The sequence below is a fragment of the Nycticebus coucang genome, chromosome 1 (genome assembly GCF_027406575.1).
Source record: "Nycticebus coucang isolate mNycCou1 chromosome 1, mNycCou1.pri, whole genome shotgun sequence".
In the NCBI taxonomy this organism is placed as follows: Eukaryota; Metazoa; Chordata; class Mammalia; order Primates; family Lorisidae; genus Nycticebus; species Nycticebus coucang.
This window is the reverse complement of record NC_069780.1, coordinates 32708611-32725891: the sequence shown is the minus strand read 5'-3', so window position 1 is coordinate 32725891 and position 17281 is coordinate 32708611. Positions and strand designations below refer to the sequence as shown.

At 36.5% G+C, this 17281-nt stretch overlaps 2 protein-coding genes across 5 annotated transcripts in view; one reads left to right on the top strand and one right to left on the bottom strand.

The window, feature by feature from the left end:
- TET2 (tet methylcytosine dioxygenase 2) overlaps positions 1 to 17281 on the bottom strand; it is a 135828-nt gene that overhangs the window by 79895 nt on the left and 38652 nt on the right. For all 4 annotated transcript variants that reach the window (XM_053560042.1, XM_053560210.1, XM_053560120.1 and 1 more), the window contains exon 2: positions 13821 to 13965. The gene's annotated coding sequence lies outside the window, so the exon portion shown is untranslated. The remainder of the gene's footprint in view (positions 1 to 13820; positions 13966 to 17281) is intronic.
- LOC128590168 (uncharacterized) overlaps positions 1 to 17281 on the top strand; it is a 58820-nt gene that overhangs the window by 3340 nt on the left and 38199 nt on the right. Inside the window, exons 2-3 of the mRNA XM_053597389.1 lie at positions 13692 to 13919; positions 16307 to 16421. Of these exons, the coding sequence (XP_053453364.1) occupies positions 13692 to 13919; positions 16307 to 16421 (343 nt within the window). The remainder of the gene's footprint in view (positions 1 to 13691; positions 13920 to 16306; positions 16422 to 17281) is intronic.

Below are 17281 nucleotides of genomic sequence, written 5' to 3'. Positions count from 1 at the left end.
GATATATTCTACAAACTTTGCTGATCTTGCTCAAGTTTGGTTGAGCTATTTGAGGTCTTTTGTAGTTCCATATAAATTTTAAATTGGTTTTTCTATTGCTGTAAATAATGCCATTGGGATTTTTACAGGGATTGCACTGAATCTGTAGATCATTTGGGATAGTGTGGGTATTTTAACAATAGTATGTCTTCCAGTCTGTGAATGCAGGATATGTTTCCATTAATCTGTGTCGTCTTTAATTCCTTCATCAGTGTTTCCTAATTTTCAGTATATGTGTTTTTCACCTCATTAGTTAAGGTTACTACTATTCTTTTTTGTTGCTATTATGAATGGGATCACTTCCTTTTCAAACAGTTTGCTATTTGTGTATAGAAATACAATTGGGTTTTATATATTGATTTTGAATCCTGCAAATTTACTGAATTTGTTTGTTTTAACAGATTTTCTGTAGAAAATTTAGAATTTTCTACATATATAACATGTCATCTGTAAAGAAATAATTTTACTTTTTCCTTTTTTAGGGATATCTTTTCCTTTTCTGACCTAATCACTCTGACTATGACTTCCAGTAATTGTATTGAATAGCAGTCATAAGAGTGGGCATCTTTGTCTTGTACCAGATCTTCCAGGGAAAGCTTTCAGTTTTTTTCCCTAAAAAATAATGTTAGCTGTAGGCTTTTCATATATTGCCTTTATTTTGTTGAGAATTTTAATCATGAATGAACATTGAATTTTATCAAATGCTTTTTTTTATGTCTGTTAAGATGAAGATGTAGGGTTCTTTTTCATTTTTTTAATGTGGTGGATCATACCAATTGATTTGGACATGTTGAATCATCCTTACATCCCAGGAACAAATCTCACTTGATGATGGTATATACTACTTTAAAGTTTCTGTTGAGGCTCAGCGCCTATAGCTCAGTGGCTAGGACGCCATCCACATACACCAGAGCTGGCGGATTCGAACCTGCCCTGGGCCAGCTGAACAACAATGACAACTACAACAACAACAACAAAAAATAGCCGGGTGTTGTAGTGCGTTGCGGTGAGCACCTGTAGTCCCAGCTACTTGGGAGGCTGAGGCAAGAGAATCAATTGCTTGAGCCCAAGAGTTTGAGGTTGCTATAAGCTGTGATGCCAAGGCACTCTACCCAGGTTGAAATAGTAAGACTCTGTCTCAACAAAGAAAATAAATAAATAAAAAATAAAGTTCTTGTTGAAATCAATCTGCTAATATTTTATCGAGGATTTCTGCATCTATGTTCATAAGGAATATTTACCTGCAGTTCTCTTGTGGTGTCTTGTCTGGCTTTGCTATCAGTCTGATGATACCCTCCTAAAATGAGTTTGAAAATGATCCATATTTCTATTTTCTAAAGAATCTAAGGATTAGTTTAATTCTTCTTTGAGTATTTGGTAGGATTCACCTGTGAAACCATGTGGTGCTGGACTTTTCACTGTTGGGACGGTTCTGATTACTGGTTCATCCGACTTCATTATATTGGTTTGTTCTGGTTTTTTAGTCTTAATTTAATTTGGTAGGTCACATTTCTCAGAATTTGTCCATATTTTCTATATTATTCTACTTCTTAGCATATAATTGTTTACAATAGTTGTTTATAATCTGGTTTATTTCTGAACCTTCCATTGTAATATCTTGACTATTGACTACTGATTTTATTTATTTGAGTCCTATTTCTCTCTTTTTCTCTATCTAGTACAGATTTGTCAATTTTTTCAAAAAAATTAAGCTTATTTTTTTTTCTATTCTCTATTTGATTTCTTTCTTCTCTTATATTTATTATTTACTTTCACCTGACACACATGTTAACTGTGGGCTTAGGTCTTTTTATCTCGTTTTTTGATATGTAGAGTTAGGTTGTTTGAGATCTTTTTAAATGGGAGCATTTACTGCTAAAAATTTTCCTCTGAGCACTGCTTTTGCTATATCTCATAAGTTTTGGTATGTTGTGGTTCTTTTTGTTTGTCTTCAGATTTTTTAAATTCTCTTTGCTCTTCACTTTGACTTAATGGCTTTCAAGAAATGTGTTGTTTCTGCATATATTTATGAATTTTCCTGTTTCTTACTGTTACTGATTTCTAATTTCATTCTACTATTGTTAGGAAAGATATTGGGAATAATTTTGATCTTGATATTTTTAAGACTTGTTTTTTGACTAATATATAATCTATCATGAAGAATGTCTCATGTGTGCATGAGAAGAATATGTTTTCTTTTGCTGTTCAGTAGGAAGTTTTCTGTATATGTCTGTTAAGTCCATGTGGTCTATACTTGTCTTAGTCTGTTCAGGCATATAAACAACAGACATTTTTTTGTTGTTGCTAACAAGAGAAATTTATTTCTCACAGTTTTAGAGATAGAGAAGTCCTAGATCAAGGCACTGGCAGATTTATTTTCTGGTGGAGGCCTGCTTTCTCACAAATGGTACCTGTCTTCCATTTCCTAGATTCTTTCTCTTGATTGAGTCTACTGTTGAAGTATTACATTGCATTTTTCATTTCACTCATTATATTCTTTAGTTCCAGAATTTTTATGTGGGTTTTGTTTTTAGTTAATGATTCTGATCTCTCTCTTGGATTTTATTCCTTGCCTGATTTTTTTTTATCTATCTGTATGCTCTTATAGCCTGGTGTACTTCTTTAAAACAATTTTAATTCTTTGTCAAGCAACTCATAAATCTTCATTTCTTTTGGAGAAGTTATTGGAACTTTATTTAGTTTCCTCTGGTGTCATATTTTGTCTGGTTCTTGGGGATCCATATATAGCTTTGTGTCGAAGTCTATGTATTTTAAAAAGCCAATATCACTCCTTGTCTTTGCAGACTGTTTGCAGCAGATATAGACTTTCTTCTGCTAGATTCCTGAACTGATGAGACTTCCTCCATGACCACAGTTAAGAGGGGCTGGAGTCAGGCCATGTGGCTATTGCTGGATCCAGAGTTAGGTCTATCAATGGCAGGCCTATGACTGGGGGCAAGAGCAGGCATGCTTCCTGTTGTATCTCTGGGTAGCTAGATTTACCTTTAGGACCATGGTTGAGCAGTGCTGGAGCCAAGTCATGGGGCTATTTTTGTTTCTGAAGGATGGTGTGCAGATGTGGGACTATTACAAGGGTCATAGATGGGTGTGGCTCTCACCAGAGACCTGCGAGGGTAGGGAGTAGGACTGCCTCCAGGTCTGTGGTAGAGGCTGAAGCATGATCACAGGGTTACTTCAAAGAGCCCAGTGACATCTAAGATTGATGGACATATTACTGGGGACACGAACAGGTGCGTCTCTTACTAGTTCCCTGAGTAGGAAAGAATTCTTCTAGACCATGGCTGGAACCAAGTCATAGGGCTGTTTCAAGATCCATAGTTGGAACTGAGGTTGGCTGGCCTGCTAGCCAACATGTGCTCATGGACACAGATGAGTGTCACAGGTCTCATGGCAGGCAGGACTGACTCTGGGCCACGTGGGGTCTCAGGGACACTTCAGGATCTGTACTTAGGACCAAGGTCAGTGGGTCTGCCATCAGAGGCTCAGATAGGCATGTCTCCCATCAGTTCCAAAGCCTTTTTACTTTGGCAGAGCAGGGCTAAATGGAGTCATGGGACCACAACTAGGAATGAGGTCAGGGTGCCTGCTACCAAGGGCAGGTATCTCTGAGTCCCCAGGTGGACATGACTGACTCTGGGCAGTGGTAGAATGGTGCTGAAGCCGCTGATGCTCATATTTTCATGTAACTTAAACCATTCTCACATTTCTGTTACCTGATATTAAATGTATTATCTGCTATTCCTGATAAATTGGTCTTATATAAAATAAGTTTACCAATGGAGTAAAAAACAAAAAAATGCATTATTTGCAGAACCAAAAAGACAATGCTTTCTCTCTTCCCAAGTAAAGGCAAAGTAACCACAAATTCAGAAGTTAAAAAAAAAAATTGCTTCTACATATTCAAGCCTACCTTCAAATTCATCTTTAAGTTCATGATTTATCATAGTGTTAAACTCACTGGACAAATGCCTTAAAATTATTCTAGCAAGGCCAAGATAGTCCAATGTTTCCTTGTTCTTTTTGGAGAAGATAGAAAAATGTAAAGAGTGTGTTTTAACCTTTCCACTAGGCACCTGATGCAAAACCTCCAGTCTGTGGTGGTCATCTAGGTATGCTGTCAATTAAAAATAGAAAGTTAACTTTTAAAGTTTTAAAAGTATGAAGTTATGTCAAAAAAATAGATGCGTTTTTCTCCTTCTGAAGTATAAATGCACAATGCACCTTCACTTTACAAAGGTAAAAGTTAAAAACAGAAAAGATGAAGACATCATGAATAATAGTTGTTCTAAATTTTAAGATTTTGATTTTTTAAGAAAGTACAACTGGTTCTCTCAACGATTCAATTTTTTGTAAAATGAATTTGAGTCAACATTGTAATCAGTAATACCAAAGAAAATGAAGAAGTCACGTTTATAAAATTTATGAAGGCAATGAAAAAGAGAGGAAGAAAGCATGTCTATATAAACCAACAGATGAAATGCAAAAACGATTTTTATGAATTTCCCTAGGCTTAAAGGAAGGACCCCAAGTAACACAGGGCTCATAGCAGGAAGGACCGACTCTGGGCTACAATAAGTAGGTATCTCAGGAACAATTTACTAAATTAAAATTTAAAATCTTCAGCGTTGACTTAGAAAACCACCATCAGCTGATATGCAAGAACAAAAGTCAAAATGAGTATAACCTCAATGTGATGAAATAGTGGGGTCCTGCTTCCAAAGTAGCAAGTGTGCTTGGGGACTATGTAAACAGATGTAGCAGAGGAGAGCCCTGTAATGATCCAATCATATCTCAGACACCAAATACTAAACTTTAAAGGACCAGTAAATTAAAAATGGATCCAACATTGTTTAATAAGGAACAGAAGACCTAGAGTGACAGATTCTGATGCAACATGGTATCAAACAATTAGAACTTTCTAAAGTTGTATCAATCAGCAAGTTTCCAATTACTAATAGAAAAACCTGGTGAGGCGCTAGATTAGGTCTTTTTATGAGGGCAGTAAAGAAGGTTCCTGCGTGGTGTGGAAAGAGAAGGTTCACTCACTTCAAGCTAAAAATGCAGAATCGTTTTGTCAGATAATTATAGCAATTTTATAAACATCTGGATTCTCAGAAATTTAGGAAATATTCTCTTGCCTTATTTTCTGGTTACTGTTTCTCTCCCCAAATCTTCTTCTTTTTTTTCCTTTAATTGGCCTCAAAGATTTGAGGTTGGTATTTTATGATATAAATTATCTTCTGCATTATTAATAGAAACTAACAAATTTTTATTCTGTTTTGAAATTTTTGATATCATTCTTCTTACTTATAAGACAATAGGGCCTTCACTCAATCAACAAAACATTTATTAAATGCTTACTACGTGCTAGGCATTCAGATAGGCTTTACAACCTTCCTACTCTACGAAAACTCACTAATAGAATAATCACATAATTTCAGTTTTTCAAAAGTCTAAAAAGTGTTTCACTTTCAGTAAGTAAAACTTTTGAAAAAACAGAAAGAGACAACTAAAATATAAATTAAATGAAACCACTATCTCTTACCTTTAAAAAAAGGTCTGATACTAAGGGGAAAATACCTTTCATAGACCATCTGGTTTCATACTTTATTTATAAATATGTGCCATTTTTTTTTGTTCTAAGTTAAATAACACTTAAAATAACCAAATATTCAACTCTGCATTTGATGTAGGAAGGTATGTTTACTGTCCCCTTTAGCTATGCATTTTAATAATCACTTTACTATTTGGTCAGAAAACCTAGAGCTCAGAGGTTTTTTCCGAAAATGCTCTCTAGAGATCTAGCTTATTGATTTTTCCTTGCAAGCTTGCATCCATTCTCAGCTATCCCAAACATATGGCCTCCCATAAAAGGCTACATTCTAAGGTATACCGAGCATTATCTTCTCAGTATAAGAAGCAGAACAAAACAAAAATACTATTGATTAAGAAAATCTATCATCTAAACTTCTGATAATTTTCAAAGTATTTCCTGCATTCATGTCTCTCACTAAACAAGGTCTTAAGCATGTTTATTCATCAAAACTTTTCACCCAATAGACATCAAATGTGATTCATAACAGCTCAAATTTCTCCTCCTATAGTGAAACATTTATGTTCATTAACACTGCTGAAATTAGAACATTTGAAATTAGACACATCCCTGAAGTCTCCCCCAATTGCTCAAACCTCATAAATCTCATCTGTAACAAATTTAACTTTGGTAGGATACTTTTGGAGAAAAAAATAAAAGTATTAAATATTTCAGAAGTGTTGGTTGCAATTAAAATCTCTCTGAGATTCAAGCTCGGACATAATGCAGCTATGCGTATGAGATTATCAAGTTTTGACACTCGCAGTTCCACTGCCCAACTCCCACAACTTTCCCCCCACCCCCGTTAATGGGCAAGTGCTGTATGTATTTTAAAGAAGGGACCAATGGAGTCAAGGAAAAATGAAATATATGACGATCATAAAGTACACTTGTTAAAGAATGCGATTGAGCCTACTATGTAACCACCCACACTGTCCCCGATGTTAGGAATGAAAAGGTAAGACACAACCTTTGTCCTAGGGTTTTCAGAACTGGTGGAGAAGACAGGCACAAACAAATGGCTATAAGAAGTGTGATATTTGAGAAACAAACGTACCACAAATACGAAGCTTCCCTGATGGGAAACCTGAGCTGTGTTATTAAGAAAAAGGGGCATTTCATCAGGAGAGAAACAGCAAGTACGAAGCCTTGAATGTGTAAAATACAATGTCATGTTCAAGATCTACAAAGAGTGAGAATTAATTACACCACAGAATCTGAGGGACCTTTTGGTGATGAAGAGGTTGAAGTATAATCAGAGGTAAAGCACAAATACCAAGTGCAGAGTTTAAGGCCACTCTGAAGAGGAGGTAGGTGGGTGCTCCCAAGATCCCTGCATCACATCCATCTCTGCATTGGCCAGTTGAACACCACCTTAATGGCAAAAGTATCAGGGAGAGGGTGAAACTTCTACTTCAAAAAAGTTTCAAAGGCTCAGTACTCGTCGCTCAGTGGTTAAGGTGCTGGCCATATAGGCCAGGGTTGGTGGGTTTGAACCTGGCCTGAGCCTGCTACACAACAATGACAACAATGACAAAAAAAATAGCCAGGCGCTGTGGTGGGTACCTGTAGTTCCAGCTACTTCAGAGGCTGAGGCAAGAGAATCGCTTGAGCCCAAGAGTTTGAGGTTGCTGTCAGCTGTGATGCCACAGCATTCTAATGAGGGCAACATAGTGAGACTGTCTCCAAAAAAAAAAAAAAAAGTTTGAAAATGAGTACCCCAAGGGTATTAAGAAGGGATGTACATAGTCAGATTTGCATTTAAGAATGAGAACACTGGGGAATGTTAAATTAGCCATCAGAAAAAAACAAATAGAAAAATAGAAGAAGAAGAAATAATTAGGAAATAATTTATGGAAAAAATGAGGAAATTCTGAAAAGTGGAAAGAACAGATAGAGGTGTCTCAAAGCTGGGTTTGGGGATTCGGGTAGAAAATGACAGAAGTTCCTTCTCAACAAGTTCAGTGTTGTCAATGAGGTAGGAAGCAAGCTGATGGGGGAGGATTTAAGAACAGATTGGGGTGTGTGTGTATGCATTTACACATACATGTGCAAATGTGTGGAGGATTTAAATTTTGAGAAGATTGGCAAGGTTTTTTTTAAATTATTATTAAAATGTCCTTCCAAGACTCCCCCTCCACCGCAAGATTCAAGAACTGTATGTGCCCTTGGTTGAGAATTACAGAAATGTGAAGACATATAGACAATATTATTGTTGGCCCTACGTGGGTATTCACAGGTTCCAGCATTCATGGATTAAACCAAGAGATCGAAAATATTTTGGGAAAAAAAAGAATGGTTGTGTCTGTACATTATATATGTACACATTTTTCTTGTTAACTGTTCCTTAAATAATACACTATGACAACTATTTACATAGCATTCACATTGTAGTAGGTGTTATAAATCATCTAGAGATGATTCAAAATACATGGGGGTGTGTAAATTGTATGCAAAGACACCATTTTACGTAAGGTACTTGAGCATGTGTATCTAGCAGGAGTCCTGGAACCAACCAGTCAGGACATCAAGGGACAACTGTATTATATGATCATAGATTCTCCATGCTCACAATCTTTTCAACATTAAAGAAAACCTAAGATGTCTCATACTATTTTTACATTTTGAGAAAAACATCTGGCGAGGTTAACCTCTGTAAAGATGGGTGAAGGTTTCTAGTGCCTTTATTTGCATTGCAGCTTTTTTTCAGAATACAAAGTGTTTTCACCAAGACTCATTTCTGCTTAAACTATCCTGAGATTAATAGAGGTAACTGAAACTGTAGCTATTGATGAGGAAACTGAAACAAGAGTGGTGAAAATGACTTATCATGGTAAACTCTATTTTAGCATGGCATACTTGTTCTAAACTCAAAGGATGTATCGTATGTGGATATACCTTAACGTAAAAAGGTTGTAGAGTCATTTGTGAATTTAGGGATTGCCCAAGTTCTCAGCTGAATCCCTGAGAATGTCAATGGTCTGTCTTCTCTGAGTCTGTCTCTACAGACATACAGACTATTAACACCAACCCAGGCCTTAATATATTTGGGAAACCATATATAACAAGAAGTTTTGCTCTCATATATTTCAGTTATGACTTGTATCATACTGTAAGGCATATGTGTTTGAGAGCAAAGAAGTGTTCAAAGAATTGTAAGCTACTGGAAATAGAAAAATTAACATTTTCTCTTTTAAATTCATTTCTGCTCACTTACTGCTAACTACAGTAGAACCTCCATAGTTGACCATCTCCTTACCTGAACTACTTCCTTAAGTTGACTTAATTTTCACACACTCGACACATACCATAGGTACTCAATTAAATTCCTTATGTTGGCCACCTCTGTATGTTGACCAGTTTGTTATAGTCCTTTGGGTGGTTTTACAGAGGTTGTACTATAACTACATTTTATTAAAAACAAATAATGGATGGGAAGCAGAGAAAACATTTGAAGAAAACAGTTTGAATAGAGCACTGCCTTAGATACTTGCTAGGGTCTATTTTTGTTTCAAAATCCTTTGACTCAAAGGATAAACTGATCAGGCTTGCTTTAACAATGACCATGGATTTTAGTCCTTAAGAATGGTCTCTCAGGAAGGAACACCCACATCTTAATTTTAAAGTTCAGGTGGTGATTTAAATTTGAAGTAATTAGAAGCCAGATTAGGAAAATCAGCCAGGGAGTTTCACATTATTTCATGTAGGTCAGTGGTTTTACAGACCAATGAGAAAAGCCATTTTTCTTCTGAAAGATAAACAGGAAAAGAGTTTAACATTAGAGATATTTATTCCTTATCAAACTATTGAAGAAATAGATGACATTTTAAATCAGAAACACTCACTAATGACTTTAGGTGGGAGAAAATGATGATTTAAGTCAAGAAGAGCGAAGCTTCTAATCAAATTAGATCTGTTTGATGAGAAAGGGCATAAAATGCCCAAATTAATTGAAGAATGTCTATAAAGCAGTGCTCATGGGCAAACTAAATCTTCTAATCCTATTTTCCACGAGCAAGCTGGCAAAATTCAAATCACTAATATTTCTTATAGAAAGATAGTGTTAACTGGAGAGGGGGTGGAAATTCTTAATATGGAGACCTGGGGCTACACCAGGTTTTGTAATAGCTGATGGCCTTACCTTACAAAAGTCATGTGACATCTCTGGGTATCCTTTTCCCTTTCATGAAATGAGTCATTTGGACTAGAAGATATCTGCCTAACAGTTCCAAATTAATGCTTTGATTCTCTGTCTTTCCATTATAGTTCAAAAATATAAAATGTGGATGTCTATAATTCTCACGGAAACAATTTTTGTACTGTTAGTATTTACATGGATTATAATGCATAGTAAAAACATATCTTAGAAACTTAACTCAGCCCATATGTCAAAAATTACATAAACTTTAGTAGTATTAGGAATTATCTATATCGGACTGTCTTAACTTCACTCACTTCAATTCAAAGTCATAATATCTTCCAGCTTCCCTATTTTCTTTAATGCCAACACTTAATAGGTCACTTTGAAACTAAATCTTTGATTCTTCTTCTTTATCCCCTCTGTGCTATTAGTAAGTACATCCTCATGATTTTTTTTTTTTTTTTTTTGAGACAGAGTCTCATTCAGTTGCCCCAGGGTTGAGTGCCATGACATCATAACTCACAGCAACCTCAATCTCTTTGGCTTAATCAATTCTCTTGCCTCAGCCTTCCAAGTAGCTGGGACTACCAGGACCCACCACAATGCCTGGCTGTTGTTTTACAGACTGGGTCTTACCCTTGTGCAGGCTGGTCTCAAACTCCTGAGCTCAGGCGATCCACCTGCCTTAGCCTCCCAGAGTGCTAGGATTATAGGCATGAGCCACTGCGCCTGGCCCTATCCCCATGATTTTAAAAAACATATCAGATGTACCATTTTTATTTTGACTATTTTCATTCTTCTCTAGTATCAGAATCCATGTTCTGAATCTCTCAAATCACTGCGACCACTACCTCTAACTCCCTAGTTTTCTAAATTTGTAAAAATAATATTCCTAAGGACATGAATTCACCTTGCTACTCACCTACTGTAACTGTTCCCAATATGTGTGTAGGACAGCATGAAATAATCTTCAGCGTGGCCTTACCTAGGGCTTTGCCCTTACCCTGCTTTTCCATCTTTGTTCTCACTGCTTGCCAACAAGAACTCTCTACAAAGTAGCTTCTCCTCTGCCTCCATATCACTAGCCCTCAACCTGGCCCATCTCCACCCTCAAAGCCAACATCCCTATTTCACTCCAACTCATGCAATTTCCCCTCTACTTCTCTCTGCTGGAGTGTCATTCCTTAACTATCCAAATTCTTGCTATCCTACTAGATCCAAGCCATGCCCTGCCACTTTCCCTTGGAAAGCCTCCTCTTACTGTTATAGTTCAAATGGACCTTGCCATTCCCTGAACTTCTGAAGTTCTTGTCTATATCATTTACTTGGGTATATGTACAAATGTTTACTAAGCTTATATGACTAAGCTGTGTACGATGCTCTGATTCTCTTTGAATCACTCTTTGTAAACCTTTATTCTAGCTCTTTATGGTTTTTCTCTACCGCCTGGAGTGCTCTTTTCCCACATAACTTTAAGGCTTATTTCTATATCTTTATCAGATTTTTACTTGGAATATGATCTTCTCATAAAGCTGCCTTCCTTGACTACAATGATCTTTAATTACTACTTCACATGCCACTCAGTTTCCTTTTCATCTTTTATACGTATGTAGCTTAGCGTTTCTTGGTATTCAGCATACTAACGTTCCTTCCTGTTTGTTTGTCTGTCTCCCAGTCTAGACTTTAAGTCCAGCAATGACAGAGGCTTTTGTTTATCATGCATTTAATGCAGATCCAGTTCCTAAGAGAGTGCCTGGTATATTCGATAGATGCTCAAGAAATACTTTCAAATGAATTCATATTTTAAAAACTGAAAACATGCTTGGCATCTGTAGCTCAGCAGCTAGGGCACCAGCCATATACACCAGAACTGGCAGGTTTGAACCTAGCTCGGGCCTGACAAACAACAGTGACAACTACAACCAAGAAATAGACGGGCGTTGTGGCAGGTGCCTGTAGTCCCAGCTACTTGGGAGGCTGAGGCAACAGAATTGCTTAAGCCCAAGAATTTGAGGTTGCTGTGAGGTGTGAGGCCACGGCACTCTACCAAGGGCGACATAGTGAGACTCTTTCTCCTGAAAACAATTAATAGCAGTAAATAATAATAAAACAAATACTAATATAAAATTGAGAACTTACTAGGCGCCAGACCCTATATATATTATCCCCAAACAATCCTTTTATTATCCATTATTACCTATTTGCTACATAAAGCAAGGATTAAGGAGGTTAAATAATTTTCCCAAGCACAAACTTGTACTAACAATAAGCCCAAAGCTTATTTATTACTCAAAATAAGTCCTAGGCAGAGCTTATCCAACTGTAAAAAAAATTAAGATTTTGGGGGGAACCTCTCAAAGAGCTACTTATAAAATCTTTTGCCAGGAAAGCTAATATTTTAATTTATTGTGCCTTTGTTTTAGTTACTTTTTACTTTTCCATAAACATTTGTAGTTCATGTTATCCTCCCTTCACCTTCAAGAAGAGAATATCTTCAAACATTATGACTTCACTAAAGAGTAAAAATCCCATCTTAAAAAGGCATTTTCAGTTTTCAAATAAAGGACAAGAACAGAATGAGTAGTCACAGTTCTCATGATGTGAGGTAAATCAATCATTAAGGAAGGAGGGGAAAAGTAAAGAATGCTTTATTCATAATTACCTAAGATTTTCCAGTATGAGAGTGGAAAGAGGAAGTCTATTTTCAGTGACAATGATTACTCTAAAAGTATTAACATGCAAGGGGAAAATTTTCATTCTGAGAGTTATTACTGTGCTGAGTTCCCTTTCCCTTGCAGAGTAACTTAAAATTCCCAGAGTATAGAGGTAATCTAGACAGATGAATTTGCCCTGTGTCTTGAAAATGCCAATATCAGGAATCATGGGAGTTTAAGCACTCACCAAAAAGGATTTCTCAGTGCCAGGACAGTCTCTAAGAAGCAGCAAGTGGCACCTTAAATACTCAGGTGTCTAGTGTAAGGGCAGAAGCTTTTTAGAAGATTTTTTTTTTTATTAAATCATAGCTGTGTACATCAATATGATCATGGGGCACCATACACTTGGTTCATAGACCATTTGACACATTTTCATCACATTAGTTGACATAGCCCTCCTGGCATTTTCTTAGTTACTTGAAGATTCATTATGCTGAATACATAAATAAGATTCAGTGAAACTGAAGCTGAATTACCCACTGAAAGAGTTATAGAAGAAAAAAAAATGCTTAATTCTTCTTTTTTACTACCTAATCTCTAGTTTCTTTCCTACGATTTCCTTATAATTTTAACTAGACGATAGAACAGGCAAAGGTATATTTAATAGTATTCACTCTAGACTTCATCTCAAGTATTTTAGGGAAAAATACCTTAGTTCCCTACTTCTATACCTGTGTATATGCAAAATGGTCTGACAAACAAACCTTAGGTTGGGACACTGACAGGTCATCGACATTCACAGCAAACTGATCTTTATGAACACCAATTACAGAACATAATAAAAAGGGTAATTAAATTTAGTGTCTCCCTCTCTGACACTGCCTCTATTTGTATTTTCAGAAAATCATATGACAAATTACATAGGTTCTCCTGTGATCTGCCATTCCATAATTTAGTTCTCTGCAAGTTCTATGGTGCCAAAATGTCCTAAAACTTATTTGGTCCTTAACAAGACTAGACAGAGTGGCTATCAATGAGGTAAAAATGGAGAATAGAAATACTATAACGTGATTATAGACAGCATATTGCTCTATGCTTATAGTATGAATGATTCTTCTTTCTTTTTAAAAAATTCCTAGACATTGAGAATCTGAAAATTTTTCTTTTCTCCAGAACATCAGATAAGTTAGCACGTAACTTTAGTGGATGCATAGATCTTACAATTTAATCCTTGTTTCCAAAGCACAGATGATAAAGGTATTTGAGAGAGTACACAGTTATTTAGAGGCGAAGGCTAGAAAAGAGATTAAACCATTAAACTGGAATAAACTTATACTTGCAAAACAAGCATCAGCTGTCCCCATTGCCTTACCAGCAGCTCTGTCCCTCACTGCCCCTCTGGATCATGTCCTGCTGGCTGGTGCTGAGCCCATCTCCTGCCCCCAAGTGTGGCAACTCAACGGGAGCAAAGGTGAGCAAACAATCTTGGGAGAGTGTGCTGCTGAATGTCTGCCAGCCTGGAAAAGACAGGGTTGGAATATTTTTAAGTTAACAAAAAGGAACAGAACGTACACTTCTGGCATACAAGCTATCACGTAGGGTTTAAAAGGTTTTAGATACCTATAAATTACATATGTCCTACAGACCATTGGCCATTACAAAATTTAAGTTTAGAGAATCATTCAGATGCATTCATATATTACCTTGTTTAACACGACAATCTGGTAAGGCAGTTATTATTATTCCTATTTTACACAGTAAGAAGGAAGATGTCTTAATTTTTTCCTCAAAGTCACATAGGTAAAAATAGTAAGCTGATATTAGGACGTGGCATCATAAAAGTCATGTGTTGAAATGTAAGGTGTGTTTTGAGATAAAATTCACATATCATAAAATTCTCCCTTGTAAATTATAGAATGCAGTGAGGTTTCCGATATTTAAGAAGTTGTGTCACTATCGCTTGTTGACACTAATTCCACAACATTTTCTTCACTCCTAAAATACATCTAGTATTCATTAGGAGTCAGTTCTCATTCATTCCTCCCCTGGGCCTTGGTGACATTCACCAATATCTCAGATGTTGGATTTACTTATTCTGTCCAGTTCATATAAATGGAATCATGCAAAATTTGGCCTTTGGGCCTATCTTTTTTTTTTTTTTTTTCTTTTTTCTTTTGTAGAGACAGAGTCTCACTTTATGGCCCTTGGTAGAGTGCCATGGCCTCACACAGCTCACAGCAACCTCCAACTCATGGGCTTAAGCGATTCTCTTGCCTCAGCCTCCCGAGTAGCTGGGACTACAGGCGCCCGCCACAATGCCCGGCTAGTTTTTGGTTTTGCAGTTTGGCTGGGCGTGGCTGAGTAATAGCCCACTGTATAGATATACCATACTTTCTTACCTATTAATGATAGGCCTTTGGGTTATTTCTATTTTGACCATTATAAATAATGCTGCTTTGAACATTTACATTTTATTGTTTTAAGCTATGTGCAACATATAAATTTGTCCTTGAAACCACATTTAAGCATACAGTTCTGTGGCATTAAGTACATACAGACCATTATGTAACAATTACCACCATCCATCCCCAGAATTTTTTACCTCCCTAGAATGAAACTCTGTACTCATGAAACAATGACTCCTCATTCTCCCCTCCTCCCAGCATCATCATTCTACTGTCTGCCTATATAAATTTGACTATTTGGGGTACCTCATATAAGTGGAATTATATATTTGTCCTTTTGTGACAGACATATTTCATTTAGCATAATATATTCAAATTTCATCCATGTTGTAGCATGTATCATGATTTCCTTCCTTTTAAAGGCCAAATAATTCATTTTATAACTATACCACATTTTGTTTCTCTATTCTTTCATCAATAGACACCTGGGCTGCTTCCAACTTTTAGCAATCATGAATAATGCTACAATGAACATGAAAGTAAAGCATTTGCAAGTTTGTGAGGGAACATATATTTTCAATCCTCCTATGAGTGGAATTCCTAGGAGCAGAACTGCTAGATCCCATGATAATCCCATGCTTAACCCGGAGAAACCAATTTTGCAAAGTGACTGCACCAACGTCAGTGTATCAGGGTTCCAATTTTTCTATATCCTCACCAACACTTATTGTTGGTCTTGTTTATTATACCCAGCCCAGTGACTGTGAAGTAGTAGAAGATTTGGCTGTTACATAAATATTAACATCAGATGCAAGTTACTGGCTTCTTGCAGTAGTTCAGATATAAGAGATAAGAGTCTGACCAAGACAGCGGCCAAAGAAATGAAACGATTGAAACAGGGAAATATTACTGATGAAAGAAATGAATGGGATTTAGTAACATTCTAGATGTAGGGAGAAAAAAGAAAAGAAAAACTCAATTGTTGTAACAAAGCTTTGAGTTCGGTGGTCTGAAAGAATGATGGTATTAGAGAAACAGATAATTCTAGAAAGAAAGAAAATTCTAGAAATGACAAAATAGATTCCTGACATGATGCATTTGAGAAAAATCTGTGTATTCCAAACAAATAATCATCAGGCAGGTGAAGGTGAAGTTCAGGACGTCAGGGTTGGAGACAATGAACTATGTCCTTTTTTCTTTTATTTTTTATTCTTGGAAAGAGTTAAAGAAGTATTGGTAAGATTAGAAAAGGGTGATACGTGCTTAGATTCCTATAGCTAAGTTTAGCAATTTATGAACCAAACATTGAGGAAGGCAGGGAAATATTTTTACCTTCCTATAGTTTTCTGTTTAAAATAGTAAAACAATACTTAAATAGTAGAAATAATGCATTTATGAAGCCCAGAGTTTTATGAGAACTTCATCTATAAGTCCCATTTTTATCTATATGCAGATGGTGGTGCTCTTGGTTCTCAGAATGGTGTGAGCAGGCTTAGTGGGATTGCTCTCCAGGCTGGCACAAGATCAGGAGTCCTTGAGGACCAAGTGTCACTGTATGCAGTTAACTGGTTGGCTAGGAATCAAGTTGGCAAATCACCAAGGGGAGGCATGGAGATCCAGGTTTCTGTGCCCAAAACAGTCCCCTGAGGAAAAAGAGTTCATCCCCAACAAAAAGAACAGTCCCTTGTGAGAACATAGTTCCTCAATAGTTAATAATTCCTGGCTTTGTTCAGCACTGGTAAGTCTCCAATGTGAGAATTTACAGGAATAAGTACAGTTATGACACCCAAGCCTTGAGATCTGTTTTAAGAGGAAAGCTTAATGATGCTACTGAAAATCCTGAGGCAAATATTCTCAAGGAAAACACAAAACATTGTCAGCCAGCTTATACATTGAGCTTTCCCTATGACATGATATAGTGAGTTAAAAAAAAATCACTTAGACAGAACAAACATATATGAAGGGTAACTGCTGAAGACACAGGTCAAGGTAAGAGCAATGGGGGTGAGGGTAACGGAAACAAAGAATAAAAGCCTATCAGCATATTTAAATGTTGTCCCTCCAACACACATATCTACATTTTTATAGAGATAAGTTTTCTTTTTTTTTCTTTCTTTTATTTTTTTTTTGCAGTTTTTGGCCAGGGTCGGGTTTGAACCTGCCACCTCTGGCATATGAAGTCAGCACCCTACTCCTTGAGCCACAGGCGCCGCCCCATATCTACATTTTTAATTGAATAAAATATACTTCACAGTCAAAGCTGCAATCTTTCTCAGAATAATACGGTTCCCAAACAGACTTTCCTTTGTTTCCCTAAACTGAAACCTATTTGACATAGTTCATCTTTATCAACCATTCACACAGTGTTTTAAAAAGGTAATATCTACTTTCTGCAATATTTTTCTAGAAATAAAAATTTTAAAATGAT